Source organism: Salpingoeca rosetta (assembly GCF_000188695.1).
Source record: "Salpingoeca rosetta unplaced genomic scaffold supercont1.37, whole genome shotgun sequence".
NCBI classification, from domain to species: domain Eukaryota; class Choanoflagellata; order Craspedida; family Salpingoecidae; genus Salpingoeca; species Salpingoeca rosetta.
The window spans coordinates 265,177-279,844 of NW_004754897.1; the positions used below are offsets into that span (position 1 = coordinate 265,177).

Consider the following 14,668-nt stretch of genomic DNA (forward strand, 5'->3'; position numbering starts at 1 on the left):
ACACGGCGAGGGGCCGCGCTGAAGGGTAACCTGTCCCGTGTTCCCGGAAGGGGAAGACAGGTGGAGAAGGTATGCATGTGTGAGAGTGTGAATGAGTTGTGTGTGCGAGTGTGTGTGCATTCATGTGTGTGTGTGTGTGCTAATGTCACCACTGTGTGTGTATGTGCGTGGTAACACTGACAACAACAGAATTGCAACATCGCATGATGTGACCACGCCTTCACAACGTCATCACGTCGTGCAATGGCATTGATTCAGCTCGCAAGCATGGGGCCAAGGTGTGTGAGTGCATACACACGTACATACACACATACATACACACGTGTGTGTCAATCCCTTGATGGATACTCACAAGGCAGGTGTCGGCGATGGCTTCAAAGGTGGTGATCTTCGCTCTGTGTTTGTGTGTGCGTGTGCGCGTGTGCAGAAACTTGGTGAGCTCAGCAGTGGGGATGACGACAGTTGCGCAAGACACGAGCTCTGCTCGTGCCAAGGGACAGCAAGATGTTACCAGACAGCCACGCCATGAAGTGAAAATAATTGTTGGGTGGATTCGAAGTTAAATTACTGTTGTCAAAACCAACGCTCACATCATCAACAGCGCAACGACACAAAGCAACGCCAGAACACACACACACACACACACACACACACACACACACACACACACTCTCTCTCTCTCTCTCTCTCTCTCTCTCTCTCTCTCTCTCTCTCGCTCTCGTCTGAACGCATACCTGGGTCATGTCTCGCGTCCCACCAGCCAAGGTACAGCATGGCATGCCATGTGCAAGCTGCCTCATACGGAATCCATGGCATACTCCCTTCCTGCACACAGTGAATGTGGTTGAAAAACGCACATACACACACACGCACGCACGCACACACACGCACGCACACACACAAAAGAGTGTACCATCGTGAGGGAGATGTGAAGTGAAGGAACGCATGTCGCCACCAGCAAGAACACACGCCCGCACACAATGCTTTTCTGTCACTTCCATTCACTCGCATGTGCTCATACCCACTCACCTGATGCAGAGAAGCAAGGTGACATTGATGACGGCAGCTGATGTGACAAGCAGCGCTGCCGCAAACATGGCCCGCAGCAGTATCCCAAGGTAATGTGACGACTGCCGATGTTGTCGTGCGAGAGAAGGTCAAGCGAGCTGCAGGTGTGCATTTCCAAACCGTTGCCACTCAACCATTCCCACTTTCCCTCATGGTCACGCAACACTGCAGCAGTGCACGTGGCCTGGACAAGAGCACGATGGACCGCACCCGAATCGTGAGTTCTTGCACGTGGCACATGAAAGCGGGGGGGGGGGAGTGGAACGCACGTGGGGCGGGTATAAGTGAAACAATCATGTTTACAACGCATCGCATGTGGCACACGCACGTGCACACACACGCACACAGCCCACGTGCACACACATACACACACATACACACACGCACACATACATATGCACGCCCCGTCTTCTCACCTCTCTGCGTGTGAATTCAGTGCGCGAATCCGCTGAAGGTGGCGGTGTTGCCAGCCGTGCTGCTCATGCAATTGGTGGCGGCGGTCGTGACGACGCTGCTGTGGGCACCACGCCACCTCATGGCGCTGTTGGTGCCAACGCACGACGCACCACCACCGCCTCAGGTGCCAACGCCAACACTGATGGTAGCGCCGATACCGCTTGCGGTGCGTGACACATGTCCTGGCTGCGAATGCAGAGCCACATGGGACAGTGAGAGGTAGCGGTGGCAGAGATGAAACTCACTCGCAGCCGCAAACCGTGAGGTTATCCCTCCGCGCTACACACACACACACACACACACACACACACACACACACACACACATACACATACACGCACCAACGTACACACACTGGTCTAGCTGTTGCCACGCTCACCTTGGCTGTGACACCATGCAAATGTGTGCGGGCATGGTGAAACAGGACTTGCTGAAGCAAAGCCCACGTGCTGAGCTAGTTCAGAAGAAGGACGAGCCAAAGCGCACGCCGCGGCCACTCCACAAACTCCTTCCACCGCACGTCCTGCATCCACCATCACCGCGTCCCGTCCGCGCTCGAGGTCGCGTTCAGCCAACACGCCTGGTTCCCACGAAACCGCACGTGTGCACATGTGCCAGTCGCCGACGCGCCGCCGCCACCGCCGCTGCCACCGCCGCCGCTGATGCTGCTGGCCGCGGTGATAGTGGTGTTGATCGTGTCGACAGCGTTGATGGTGATCGTGGACGTGTGTGATCAGGTGTCCTTCAGATGGACACACACACACACTCGCACACATGTCCTGCTGGCCATGGCTTGGCCATTGACGCCTTTCGTGTTCTCTGTCTGTGATATTTGCAGTCAGTGCAGTTGGTGTTGTCGGTCGCTGTCATCATGCTGTCGCTGTCATCATGCTGTCGCTGTCATGGTCGTGGTGCCACTGGTCGTGGTGTTCGCGGATGGTGTGTTGCATTCCCCCAAACCATTGCCGTTTGTGTCCTTTGCACCTTGATTGTTGATGTTTTCTGTTGTCTCTGGTCGCTGCTGGTGCGGCTGCCTCATTGCGGGTGGTCGGGCTTGCTGCAATCCAAGCCTTCAAATCCCACCTGTCCATGTTCCTCTGCACGTCATGTTCCCTGTCGGCGGACACATGCACACGCACACGCATACACACATACGGGTGAGAGGTTGTGAGTGAGGACCATGCACACACACACACACACACACACACATACACACACACACACACACATACACACACACACACACAGTGGTGCGCACTGCTTCATGCAATGCCCGCAACGGCTCACGAACAGCTTGCATCAATCGCCTCTGACATCACAATTTGAATCATTTACCTGGCATCGAATTAAACAACAACAAAATGTGTCGTGTGGTTGCGCACATACGAAAGTGAATCTGCCAACAGCCGCCAAAATTCACGCAAGCCATCTTCGCCCACAACAGCAGCGCACACCAGCACGAGAGAAGAAGCCGAGTAGGTTGGGGGATGAAGGGAGGCAAGGGAGAAAGTAGTGTGGTTGTGTGCACCGGTGCGATTGTGTTTCAGGTTGGTGTGAGCGCTTGCGCGGTTGCGTGTATGTGTGGGTGGCTGTGCAAACATGAAGGAGTGCACAGGCACAACCAAGGTCCCACCCAGTGACACTCACACGCGCACGCACAAACGCGCACACGCACACGCGCTCACGTAAACAACCAACCTTGTGCCACAGCGATTCACTGTGCACAGCAGCAGTAGCGACAATCGCACAGTCATGGATGACGCCATCCCAACCTTCTACAGCATCGTGAGTGCCTGCAGCGCAATGCGTGTGTGTGTGTGTGCATGAGTGCGCATGTGTATGCATGTCGTGGAAGCACGTGTGAGCGTGTGTGTGTGTGTGTGTGTGTGTGTGTGTGTGTGTGTGTGTGTGTGTGTGTGTGTGTGTGAGCGCGCGTGTGCGTGTGTGCGACAGTGAATCATGGGCACGTCTACAACCCCTTGCACCATCGCTTCTTCGTCACCACTAACGCACACACACACACACACACACACACAATTCCTCACACCCACCCTGTGTCGTGTACGCACCCTGTGCAGCGGGCGTGGATGCAAACCCAGCAGACGAGTGCTGCGCGTATGCGCGGTCTTCAATCGGTTCATCGCCGCATGCGCCGCCGCCGCCACCACTGCCACCTTCCTCAATACTGGCTGGCCCTCAATCTTCTTGAGCGGGAGCGCAGTCGCCAACACCAACACCAACAGCGCCATCGTCGCTCGCAGCCAACAGCAGCAGCAACGCCACCGCATGCACCCATGGTGACAGCAGCTGCTGGTACACGCGCCCACGACCCACAGCAGCAACAGCACGTGCCACAAGGGGTCCGTACATCACTGCCATTTCAGCAGCAGTACCATGGCGCGACATCACCGCCTGGTTATCCGGGGCTCGCTCCCGTTTATGAGCAGATGATGATGATGACGACGATGATGCCATTGGCGCCGACGGTGCAGCCGCTACAGATGTACCAGTCGTTCCCACAGCAGCGCGCTCAACAGCAGCAGCAGCAGCAGCAGCCAGCAACGCACGGCTTCTGCCACTACTGCCACCAGTACCACCATCACGACCACTATCATTTCCACCACCAGGTTGTGGATGGTGGCCAGCACGTGGTGGGACTCCGTCTGCCGCTGCTGCAGGGGCACATCGCTCATCCACCGCTGGGCGAGTGGCAGCAGCAGCGCGTGCAGGGCGAGATGGTGCGCACACATCCACACGTGCGGCGCAACGCGGCCGGTGAGCAACACGTCTTTCCCGCGCAGCACATGATGTTGGCTAGTCCTCCTCCTCCTCCACCACCACCACCGCCACCACGCCGCGCTGACAACAGCGGCGGAGACGGCGGCAGTGGCAGTGGCGCTGCTCAGGATGGCGAATGGTGACGATGGTGACGATGAAGAAGAAGGGACGCGTGGACGCGTGCTTGCATCAGGCCAGGCCAGCTGTCAAAGGGAACGGGCGGATTGTGGTTTGATTCCCCGCTGCTGTCCTCGTTATGTGTTGGTGTTTGTGCTTGTCTCGGCCTCTCTGCGTCGATGGTCTTCAGCTTCTTCGTCTCCTCCTTTCCTGTCGTGTGTGTTGTTGTCGTTCATTCAGAGGCTGCGACCGTCATCACTGTCTGTTGTTGCTGTTGTCTGTTGCCGTTCGTTGTTGTTGGAGTGAATGATGCATTTGATCTCCCCTTCCGTGTATGCTGTTGCTGTTGCTGCTTCAGCACGCCATGCTTCTTGTTGAATCTTTGCTGTCCTCGTGCACAACACGGTGGCATCTGTCTTGATTCTGCAGCAGCAAAGCACACCAAGGGAAAGCGTGAGAGGACACACACACACACACGCACACACAAACACACACGCACACGCACACACACACACACACACACACACACAAACACACACACACACACGCATTGCCTGTGGAACGGACCGTGGAATGAAATCGCTGCTCGCGTGCTGCGACGTTGCGATGTGGACAGAGAGAGGTATTCACCCAGCATCCGTCTGCCCGAGTATGCGTGTGTGTATGCATGTACGCGCGCGCATGTTGGCATTGTGAGGGTCAGGTGCACGTTGCAGGAGGTTGGCGGAGTCCAACACACAACACACGCACGCAAGACGGTGTGCGTGTGAAAGACAACGTAGAGCACTGGCATGAACACGCAAGCACCCCCGCACGCTGTTCGAAGTGCAGGGGACTTGCCCTCGAAGGGGCACCACTCACAAACACACACCACGCGCGCACACACACAAACACACACGCGCGCGCACACACACACTCTCTCACCTACACACTACCTCATGTGCGTGGGTTGGATGGATTGTGTGGCAGCCTCAGCAACCAGCACGAGTGTCATAACCACACGAGGGCAGACGTTGGCATGGCTGCAGCCGCCTCTGTCGTTCTTCTGGCTTGCATGGAGTCATGCCACTTGGAACTGACAAACCCAAACGGCAACCGCAAAGTGTGAACGTTTGTGTGGCGTGTCAATGAAGACGAGAGTGAGCAATCGTGGTTGTATGTGTTTCGTGCAAACGCACGATCGGCCCATGATCAACCAAGCACAGCCCAACACATGCGCACGCACCGGAGCTTGTGTGTGTGTGTGTGTGTGTGTGTGTGTGTGTGTGTGTGTGTGTGTGTGTGTGTGTGTGTGTGTGTGTGTGCTCAAAGAACGAAATCTTGTGAACTGCGTGGTCGATTCTCTCCAATGTGAAAGCGGTGCTCCCTGAACTAGCAAGAGCTATCCCACGCCAAAGAGCACAGTGCGTGTACCTGTGGTTGGTTGCAGGCCTGTGGAGTGCTCACAGCGAGTGTGCACATCTGCCAAGGCAGTCACTGAGCTGATGCGTGGTTCGTCAGGGAGAAAGACGAGAAGTCAGAGCCAGAGCCACGAAAGAGAGACCTTCACTTCTTCAGTGCAGTTCAGCCGAGTAAGCCTCCTTGTTTCTGTGTGCTCCGATTGCAGCCTTGCGTGTTCGAGGGTGCAAGCGCAGCAAGCGTGCCCACTGTTTCCATTGTCGAGCGCGTTTGTGTCTGTGGTGTGCGAATGTGTGGTCGGTGAATCAGTATGCAAGCAAGCGCGCCAACAGACAAAATCTCACAACGAACACACGCTGTGTCCATGCTCTCAGCGTATTTGCCCGGCTACCTTCACTCACCACCAGAAACACTGACACAACACACAAAACTCACCTCCAGTCCATTCTGCATGCAACATGTGGTGGTGTCCGTTATCATACCTGCGATCACTGCAGGAGTGTCGCCACTTGAGCCATCTGCCTGGCGGGCAGCTCGGTCAGGAGACAAGTGTCGCGCCTTGGCGCCATGGCACGATCGAAAATGTGTATGTCACGCATATAATTGGATGTGAGAACATATCAACCCCTTTCTGTGTCACACACACACTTGTGTTTAAACCACCTCGCATCACCACCAGAAGCACAACGACATGCTTTCTCTTCCATTTGCGCTCAACGAGCCATTTCTCCTCCCTCACTGTTACCCCTGACTCCACTCCCATGTTGCAACACCTAAGCACAAGCCGCATTTATTCCAAACGCCATGAACTTACTTGAAGGCAGTGGTGGCGGCACCAGGGTGATGCTGGTTTGGGTGTAGGCAGTAGAGTGCCAGTGACACGTGCATCGCATCAGTCAGTCGACACAGGTGTGTGAGAGACGACGAGCGCCGTGCACATCCACTGTCATGCCTCTTCCCTGTTGTTTTCAATGAGAGCGTGTGCGTGTGTGTTTGTGTGTGCATGTTTGTGTGTGTGTGTGTGTGTGCATGTTTGTGTGTGTGATTTTGAGTGTGAGTGTGTGGAGAAGCGTGCCCGCACGCAAGCAGGCTGTCTTTCTGTCTGGGTTCCTCCACGCACAATCGCAGCGACACACACGCCTGCTGTTGTCATCTTTCAAGAGCAAGACAGAGCCAACACAAAGCACAGAGAGAGAGACGCACGCAACCCCTTATGCCTGCAGTGCATCTCTAGCTGGCTGCCTGCAACAACAGAAGAGGCGCAGAGCCCGCCACTCACATCACTCACCACCATTGTCGTCGTGGTTGTCTTCTGCAGCACAACAGCTTGTTTGCTGTCTGTGCTTTTGCTTGCAAGCAAGAAGCAAGCAGCACTGTTCGGCACCGTCCTGAATTCAGTTTTTTGCAGAACCAAAAACGCACGACCCTGACCAAAACGCTTCGCAAACAAAACGTGGTTGAGTGAAAGTTGTTGCGTTTCTGGCAACCCATGCACATGTACTCTTCCACTCCACCTTCTCGCTCATCGTCCACTGACGGACCTTCCCTTGCCCGCCCCCTTGCCATCCTGCCATCAAGGCAACGCAGGGAACGAACACATGTTAAGACGTGTTGCAGTGGGCCAAAGCGCCAACCCTGACAACCCCCAAGCTCAACCAACCCTGACAACAACTTTTTCGCATGGAAAAGGTGTTTTTCCCTTTGTTGTCTCCTTGCTGCGTGTCCAGTGGCTGGAACGAAAGTCATGGCGACGTGTAGGATGTGGGTGTGGTTGTGTGGCTGCCAGCTGCAGCAGAGCAGGGAGATGGGAGATGATGATGGTTGGTGGGTGGTTGGCGCTTTGACATTTTTCCAACCACCTCGACAACCATCGGAAGTCACACTCCAGCACACACTCACACAGCGAGGACAATCACCCACAGTTACCCAATACCGGCAACAGCAACCAAGCAACTCTTGCCAACGACAACCTCTTCCACAAGAAGAAGAGCGGGCAAAACATGATGGCACACACATCCACCGCATCCATGCTGCACTTCCTGATGATCGTGCTCGCCACGGCCCTCACTGCGGCCTCACCGGTCACGGCACAACAGAACGGCACAGCGGTCCCTGCCGCGTACCGCATCCAAATCGGTTGCGTCCTCTCCCCACTTCACCCAGGTGGGTTCCATGTGTTTGTGCGTGGCTGTGCGCGTGCAAAGGTGTACGTGCGAACACATCGGTGTTCTCGCTTGCTTGTTGGTTTCCTTGCCACCCCTGCAGCGTGTCGCTTTCGCTGCGTCACTTCCACTTGCTTGTTCGCGAACTCGCAACTCCACGACTTGGGCGTTGTCACATCACCACACACGCACACTTGCTTGCATTTTCCGTGTCACCAGAGGCATGTGATGCCTACGAGAACTTCCTGAACGCTGTTATCCCCGGCCTCTTTGCCTTTCACCGCATGTCGGAACTGGAGCTGCTGGATCAGGTCGACACCCTGGAGTATGCACTCGTCGACACCAAGACCATGTCCTGCCTCGACGTCGAACAAGGATTCGCCCCTCTCAACGGCTTTGGCCTCCCCGTCGTCACAGGTGTGTGTGTGTGTGCCTGTGCCTGTGTGTCTGTCTGTGTCTGTCTGTCTGTCTGTCTGTGTGTGTCTGTGTGTGTGTGTGTGTCTGTGTCTGTGTGTGTCTGCGTTTGCCTCTCTGAGCGAGTGTCACGTGTTTGCCTCTCTGTCACGTCGTCAACCGCTTGAGAAACTGCTCAACCTAACGAACAGCTTGATTTCTCGCGAAGGTGACCAACTTACCACTCTCCACCCCTTTTGCAATACCTTCACTGCGTTACACAGCCGCTGGCGACTCAGGAGACGAGGTCAAGTTTGTAGACACCGTTGGCGGTGTGATGTTCACCACGCGCGACTCCCGTATTGTCTCACTGTCTGACCTCAAGGACCAGGTCATCGCCGGCACCACCATCACGGACTTTGCGAGCACGCACGCCAACTTTGCCAAGTACCGCAGCAAGATTGGCACTGACCTCATCGACGACGCAGCCGAGGTGCGGTTCATGTGCGTGTGTGTGTGTGTGTGTGTGTGTGTGTCTGTGTGTGTGTGTCTGTGTGTGTGTGTGTGTGTGATGTGTGTGTTGATGTGTGTGTTTATGTGTGGTGCAATCCTGTGCACATTGGCCTACTGGCTTGTCTCCTGTCTCACTTCCTGTCTCACACCAACACCGCACCATACTGCAACATCTGCCCCAACTCAAACACACAGGTTCAGTTCATGGGCACACACGACCGCGTGCTTGATGCCGTGCTGTCTGGCGATGCTGCTGCCGGCATGGTGCAAACCGGTTTCCTCGAGCAAGCCGCCCATGACGGGCTGCTCAACTGGGAAGACATCGACATCCTCGCCCAGGAGATTGCCATCACCGAAGACGGCACGCGCTTCCCCTACTTCAGCTCAACCCCCATCTACCCAGGCTGGACCGTTGTTGCCACCAGCTTCTCATCGCTGCAGGCGCGCACCGATGTGCTCAACTTTGTCCTCGCCGTCCCCAGCACCACCATCGCCTTCACGTCGCCCGAGAGCTTTGCCGGCGTCGGCGATATCCTGGTGAGCGAATTGAGTTGTGGCGTGGGGTTTGTGTGGTCCGCATGTTGCTGCATGCTTCCAGTGCGCACACATATGACAGTGCTTGCTTGGCTGCGGCATGCACGCACATCACCCGCGCATCCTAATTCCAATGCTGTCACTTACTCATTCCCCACCTCTCACATTCGCTCCAACATGATCACAACCACCAACACAGGAGAACTTTGGCGTGATTGAGCGCGATCTTGTGCGCACGACAGAGACCCGCTGCGTCCGCAAGATGTCGCACATTGTTGTTCAAGAGGAAGAAGACCACGAGGAAGAGACGCCAGCGGTGGAGGTGGACGGTGATGGGCACGAGGGCGAAGAAGAAGAACATGAACAGCCATCTTATGAACCGGGCACAGTCGTGTTGGCTGCTGCAGGTGGCGAGCAAGGTCATGACGACCATGAGGATGAACTCTCTGCCTCCCAAATCATCTGCCCAAACACGCACTTCATCTACAACCACGCTGTGCTCGCCACCCGCTGTGCCGGCCGCTCGTGCCCCGAGCAAACGCGCTGCCTCTGCCGTCCATGCCAGAAGTCCGCGCCAATCTTGGTTCGTTTGTGTGTGTGTATGTGTATGTGTGTATGTGTGTGTGCTTATGTGTATGGTGTGTGCAGTGCATTTGTTTTATTTTCGTTTGCGGCACATCACTGATCAGGCAATTTGGATACGCACAAACCACGCGTCATTCCACATCGCTTTCCTCAGCCGCTCACATACAATTCAAATCTCTCCCTGTGACATGACGTTGCTTGCTTGCAGGCACACGCCACTCCGTTTCAATTGACGGATGAGCTGGTGGAACAGGATGACCCTGCGGTTCACGACATCCTGCTGACGTCGTGCGATCGAATGCGCGTGTGTGCGTTTGGACAGCAGGCGCAGACGCTCCACTTCGTGCTTGAGGACCAGCTGTACTCTGAGCGAGGCAACAAGGACACTCTGTTCTACTTTGTCAGCCTCTTCTGGGCTGATGCCGAGGGCTTCGCGAGCATGGAGGCAGTACCCTTGGCGCACGCGCCCAACCTCGCTACAGTCAACGTCACTGAAACACATTACGGCACCGCAGTCGTGGAGGTACGTGAAGGATGATGTGAGTGCGTGAACACCTCATCAAACCAGCATATGCACGCCCAAGTTTGCATGCTACCGTGACACACAAACATTCACACACATTTACACACACACACTGCAAAGGAAAATGTAGCGCTAACTCAAACTCACCTTGCACTTCTTACCCGTGCCTCGTTCGCCACCCCCCGCCCCAACTCATCAACACCCCCAGGTCTACCTTGCCGATCGCAACACGGAGTTTTCGGAGTGGCAGCCCATTGATGGAAGCCCCTTCCTGCTTCAGGTCTCGCCACGCGACTGCCCAGATGGAATGGAGGCAACGCAGGACAACACGTGCGAATGCCCTGTGGGCACGCTCCACCTGAGCGGGAAATGCATGCAGGCAAAGGAGTACTTGCCCATCTTCATCGGCAGCGCCCTGGCTGTGATTGGCATCGGCGTGTACATTGCCATTGCGGTGGTGCGACGAAACGCAGACAAGCTGTGGCAGATTGACGCGGCAGACGTTGTTGTGAGCGACCCGCCCGAGGTGCTTGGGATGGGCGCGTTTGGTGTTGTGATCAAGGGGGAGCTGAACGGCACCGGCATCGCCATCAAGCGCGTCATGCCACGATCATCCAAGAAGACGACAGACACGAATGGACGCAGCACTCGCACGAGGGGCAGGATCGCCAGCAGCAAGCGCAGTGCCAAGAGTGCCAGCACCGTTGACAGCAGCAACGTCGACGTGTACTCGATGAACGCGACCAGCACCATCCAAGCATCCAAGACAACCAATGGCTTTGGCATGGAGTTTGGCAACGTCGACAATGAGGCAGCGATTGAGCGGGCGCTGGAGTGGCAGGATGCGGAAGCAAACAAGGCAACAACAGCCCGCACCGGCCACGGCAAGGAGATCTCCAACGCCAAGTGCGTGCGATGGCTGATTTTGTCAGTGTGTGTGTGTTTATGTTTGTGTGTGCATCTTTGTGTGTTGGTGCGCTGGAGGTGAGAAAGCATCACCTGGCTGCTACTCATCAACCCATTTGTTGCATGTTCTTGTTTCGCAGGTCTGAGTTCATGGCGGAGATTCGCCTGCTGTCGCGCCTGCGTCACCCGTGCGTCGCCACCATGCTCGGCGCCATCGTCACAAAGTCAAGCGAAGTTCTCCTCGTCATGGAATACCTCGAGCACGGGTTAGTTGTGTGCGTGTGCGTGTGTGTGTGTGTGTGTGTGTGTGTGTGTGTGTGTGTGTGTGTGTGTGTGTGTGTGTGTGTGTGTGTGTCTGTCTTTCTGCCTGTCTATCTGTGTTTGTGTGTGTGTGTGTGCGTGTGTGTGTGTGTATGTGTGCGTGTGCGTGTGTGTGTGTCTCTCTCTCTCTTTCTACCTGTCTATCTGTGTCTGTGTGTGTGTGTGCGTGTGTGTCGCGTGCTGCTTGGGGATGCTTGCAAGCAAACTGGCAGAGCCCTTCTCATCGCTCACAATCGGTTGTCACAACCCATCACTGCTCAAACGCTGCTCCAACCAACGACAGGTCGCTGTATGACTTCCTGCGCAACGACAAGCTGCCGACACCAGACATGTTCCTGCTGCCCATTGTCAAGGACATTGTGTCTGGCATGCGCTACATCCACAACCTCAAGCCAGCAGTTGTGCACGGCGATCTCAAGGCGAAGAACGTGCTTGTGGATGGCAACTTCAAGGCCAAGATCTCCGACTTTGGTCTCTCCCAGAAGCAACGCTTTGGCTGTGGCACACCAATGTGGATGGCGCCAGGTGTGTGTGTGTGTGTGTGTGTGTGTGTGTGTGTGTGTGTGTGTTTGCCTGTGCCTGTGTGATGTGTGCGTGTGTGTGTGTGTGTGTGTGTGTGTGCGTGTGATGTGCATGCATGCAAGCACGTGCATATGTATTCGGGTGTGTGTGACACAGTTGCGTTCTTTTCCCCCTACCTCAACACATACACCATACCTTCCAACCACAACCACTCACAATTGCCACTCACAATCATCGCCAACACAACCACCCCTCACCAACCAATCATCACAACCATGCAGAGGTGCTGCGCGGAGGAGAGGTGACACGGGAGGCGGACGTGTACAGCTTCGCCATCACGGTGTACGAGATCTACAGCCGGCAGGACCCGTTCCCAGATGAGGACGCGTCGGAGGTGCTGCGTCAGATTGCCGCACGCCAGGTGCCGGCAAAGCGACCCGACATCCCAGACTCGTGCCCCGTCATGCTGGCTGAGCTTGCGCGGCGGTGCTGGTCCGAGGAGCCCAAGTTCCGGCCAACGTTCGACCAGGTGGACGCGCAGCTGGGCGAGCTGAACATCAGCAAGGTGGGCGCAAGCCTCATTCAGCAGAAGCAGGACGCACTCAACAAGGCCACGGTGCTCAACGACGTGTTCCCAGAGCACATTGCCAAGATACATTGCAGATGCTGAGAGGGCAAGAAGTGCACCCGGAGCACAAGACGACGTGACCATCTCCTCTCCGACATGTGGGCTCACAACATCAGCGCGCAGCTGACGCCGGCGGCGGTGTCGGACATGCTCGACCGGCTGTACTGCATCTTTGACGAGCTGACGGAGAAGCACGGCGTGTTCAAGGTGGAGACCATTGGCGACGCGTACATGGCGGCAACAAACCTTGTCAAGCCGCAGCACGACCACGCGCTCCGCATTGCGCAGTTTGCGGAGGACGCCATCAAGGCGGCGCAGTCGACGTTCATTGACATGGAGCGGCCGGAGCTCGGGTGCGTGAACATCCGCGTTGGGTTCCACTGCGGCCCTGTTGTGGCCAACGTTGTTGGGCGGCGCAACCCGCGGTACTGCCTGTTTGGGGACACGGTGAACACGGCGTCGCGCATGGAGAGCTCGAGCGAGCGCAACAAAATCCACGTGTCGACGTCTGCGGGGGACCGCGTGCGGAGCCAGGCGCCGTGGGTGAAGCTTGAGTCGCGCGGGGTGCAGAACATCAAGGGCAAGGGCGAGATGCTGACATACTGGCTGGTGAGCACGAAGAAGCCTGAGCAGACGGGGCGTGTTGCCATTGCGGAGAACGAGGCCACCGTCATTGACATGGGCGAGGGTGACGATGCAAGCAGCTGCGACATCGATGATGGTGATTGCCACGATCAAGAGCACAGCGGTGATGACGCCGACGGCCACAGGAACAGCGCGCAGCCAAAGGACAGCATTGGGGGCGGGTTTGTGTTCAAGAAGAAGCGTGCGTCGTCCATTGGGCGGCAGTCGGCAGGAACGCACGAGGGCCGCGCATCGGCGCGCGTGTCCCTGAGCTCCGTGTCGTGGCTCAACGATGCAAAGGAGTTTGAAGCCCTGTCACGTGACAGCTTTGGCAGCCGTCGCATCTCCACCACCCCACGCAACCCAGCACCACCACCACCGTCGTCGTCGTCGCCATTGTCGGCAATGTCCCCTTCCCCTGGTGATGACCACGATGACCATGATGGTGACGCGTCGCGGCCGAGGAAGAAGCGCTCGTCGTACTACGCGCTGGCGGCGGTGGATGCAGAGGCCTCGCCCAACAACCGCAGATACAGCGCCATCATGGAGGGCAGCGATGACGATGAAGTGGACGAGGGGACGGGAACGCGAGGTGATGGAAACAGCGTCACCATCTCCATCCAAGAATCAGAAAGCGTTGACGTGTAATGTGTGTGTGTGTGTGGTTGTGTGTGTGTATGTGTGTGCGCGTATGTGTGTGTGTTGGTGTGTGTGTGTGTGTGTGTGGTTGTGTGTGAGTGTGTGAGTGAGTGAGTGAGTGAGAGAGACACACACACACACAGCAGGGAGAGAGGATGTGCGTATGTGGATTACTCTTGTTGGTTTGGTGTTTTGGTAATGCCCGTAGCCGTATCAAGAAGTGTTACTCGCACGCATTGGTGTGCGGTGTGCAGTTCTGTTGTGTTCTGTGTTCTTCCGTTGTTGTTGATTTGGCCACTGTGTTTCGTGGCGTCACTGTCTGTGCTTGTTCAAGCGTCGACACGGCGGTATGTCCACGTGTTTTGCCGGCTTTATTTTGATTTGATCTGCCGCTTGGCAGTGCGTTCTTGCTTCATACATAGACACACATGAGTTCATACATTGCCACAGCACCCAGGTGATATTGTTTGGTGTGGTTGGTTCTCAGTGCCCGTCGAGACA

The 14,668-nt window shown here is 56.2% G+C and overlaps 4 protein-coding genes across 4 annotated transcripts; all 4 read left to right on the plus strand.

Moving 5' to 3' along the window:
* Nucleotides 1-741: 741 nt before the first annotated feature.
* Nucleotides 742-2,257, plus strand: PTSG_13110 (uncharacterized protein; the record flags this gene model as incomplete). The annotated part of the gene is made up of 5 exons (XM_004988194.1): nucleotides 742-765; nucleotides 1,039-1,118; nucleotides 1,240-1,285; nucleotides 1,505-1,690; nucleotides 1,949-2,257. The coding sequence occupies 5 exons, from the start codon at nucleotides 742-744 to the stop codon at nucleotides 2,255-2,257; spliced, it is 645 nt and encodes a 214-aa protein (XP_004988251.1).
* A 1,019-nt stretch (nucleotides 2,258-3,276) lies between these two features.
* Nucleotides 3,277-4,445, plus strand: PTSG_10869 (uncharacterized protein; the record flags this gene model as incomplete). Its single annotated transcript, XM_004988195.1, has 2 exons — nucleotides 3,277-3,309; nucleotides 3,603-4,445. The coding sequence occupies 2 exons, from the start codon at nucleotides 3,277-3,279 to the stop codon at nucleotides 4,443-4,445; spliced, it is 876 nt and encodes a 291-aa protein (XP_004988252.1).
* Nucleotides 4,446-7,251: 2,806 nt separating this feature from the next.
* PTSG_10870 (TKL/DICTY4 protein kinase) lies at nucleotides 7,252-12,946 on the plus strand (the record flags this gene model as incomplete). The annotated part of the gene is made up of 12 exons (XM_004988196.1): nucleotides 7,252-7,270; nucleotides 7,405-7,506; nucleotides 7,740-7,980; nucleotides 8,199-8,396; nucleotides 8,657-8,865; nucleotides 9,081-9,422; nucleotides 9,619-10,002; nucleotides 10,213-10,527; nucleotides 10,736-11,433; nucleotides 11,574-11,699; nucleotides 12,038-12,279; nucleotides 12,558-12,946. Exons 2-12 carry the CDS (start codon nucleotides 7,498-7,500, stop codon nucleotides 12,944-12,946), a joined length of 3,153 nt encoding a protein of 1,050 aa, XP_004988253.1. The 5' UTR covers nucleotides 7,252-7,270; nucleotides 7,405-7,497.
* Nucleotides 12,947-13,000: 54 nt separating this feature from the next.
* On the plus strand, nucleotides 13,001-14,192 carry PTSG_10871 (guanylyl cyclase; the record flags this gene model as incomplete). The annotated part of the gene is made up of 1 exon (XM_004988197.1): nucleotides 13,001-14,192. One exon carries the CDS (start codon nucleotides 13,001-13,003, stop codon nucleotides 14,174-14,176), a length of 1,176 nt encoding a protein of 391 aa, XP_004988254.1. The 3' UTR covers nucleotides 14,177-14,192.
* Nucleotides 14,193-14,668: the final 476 nt, after the last annotated feature.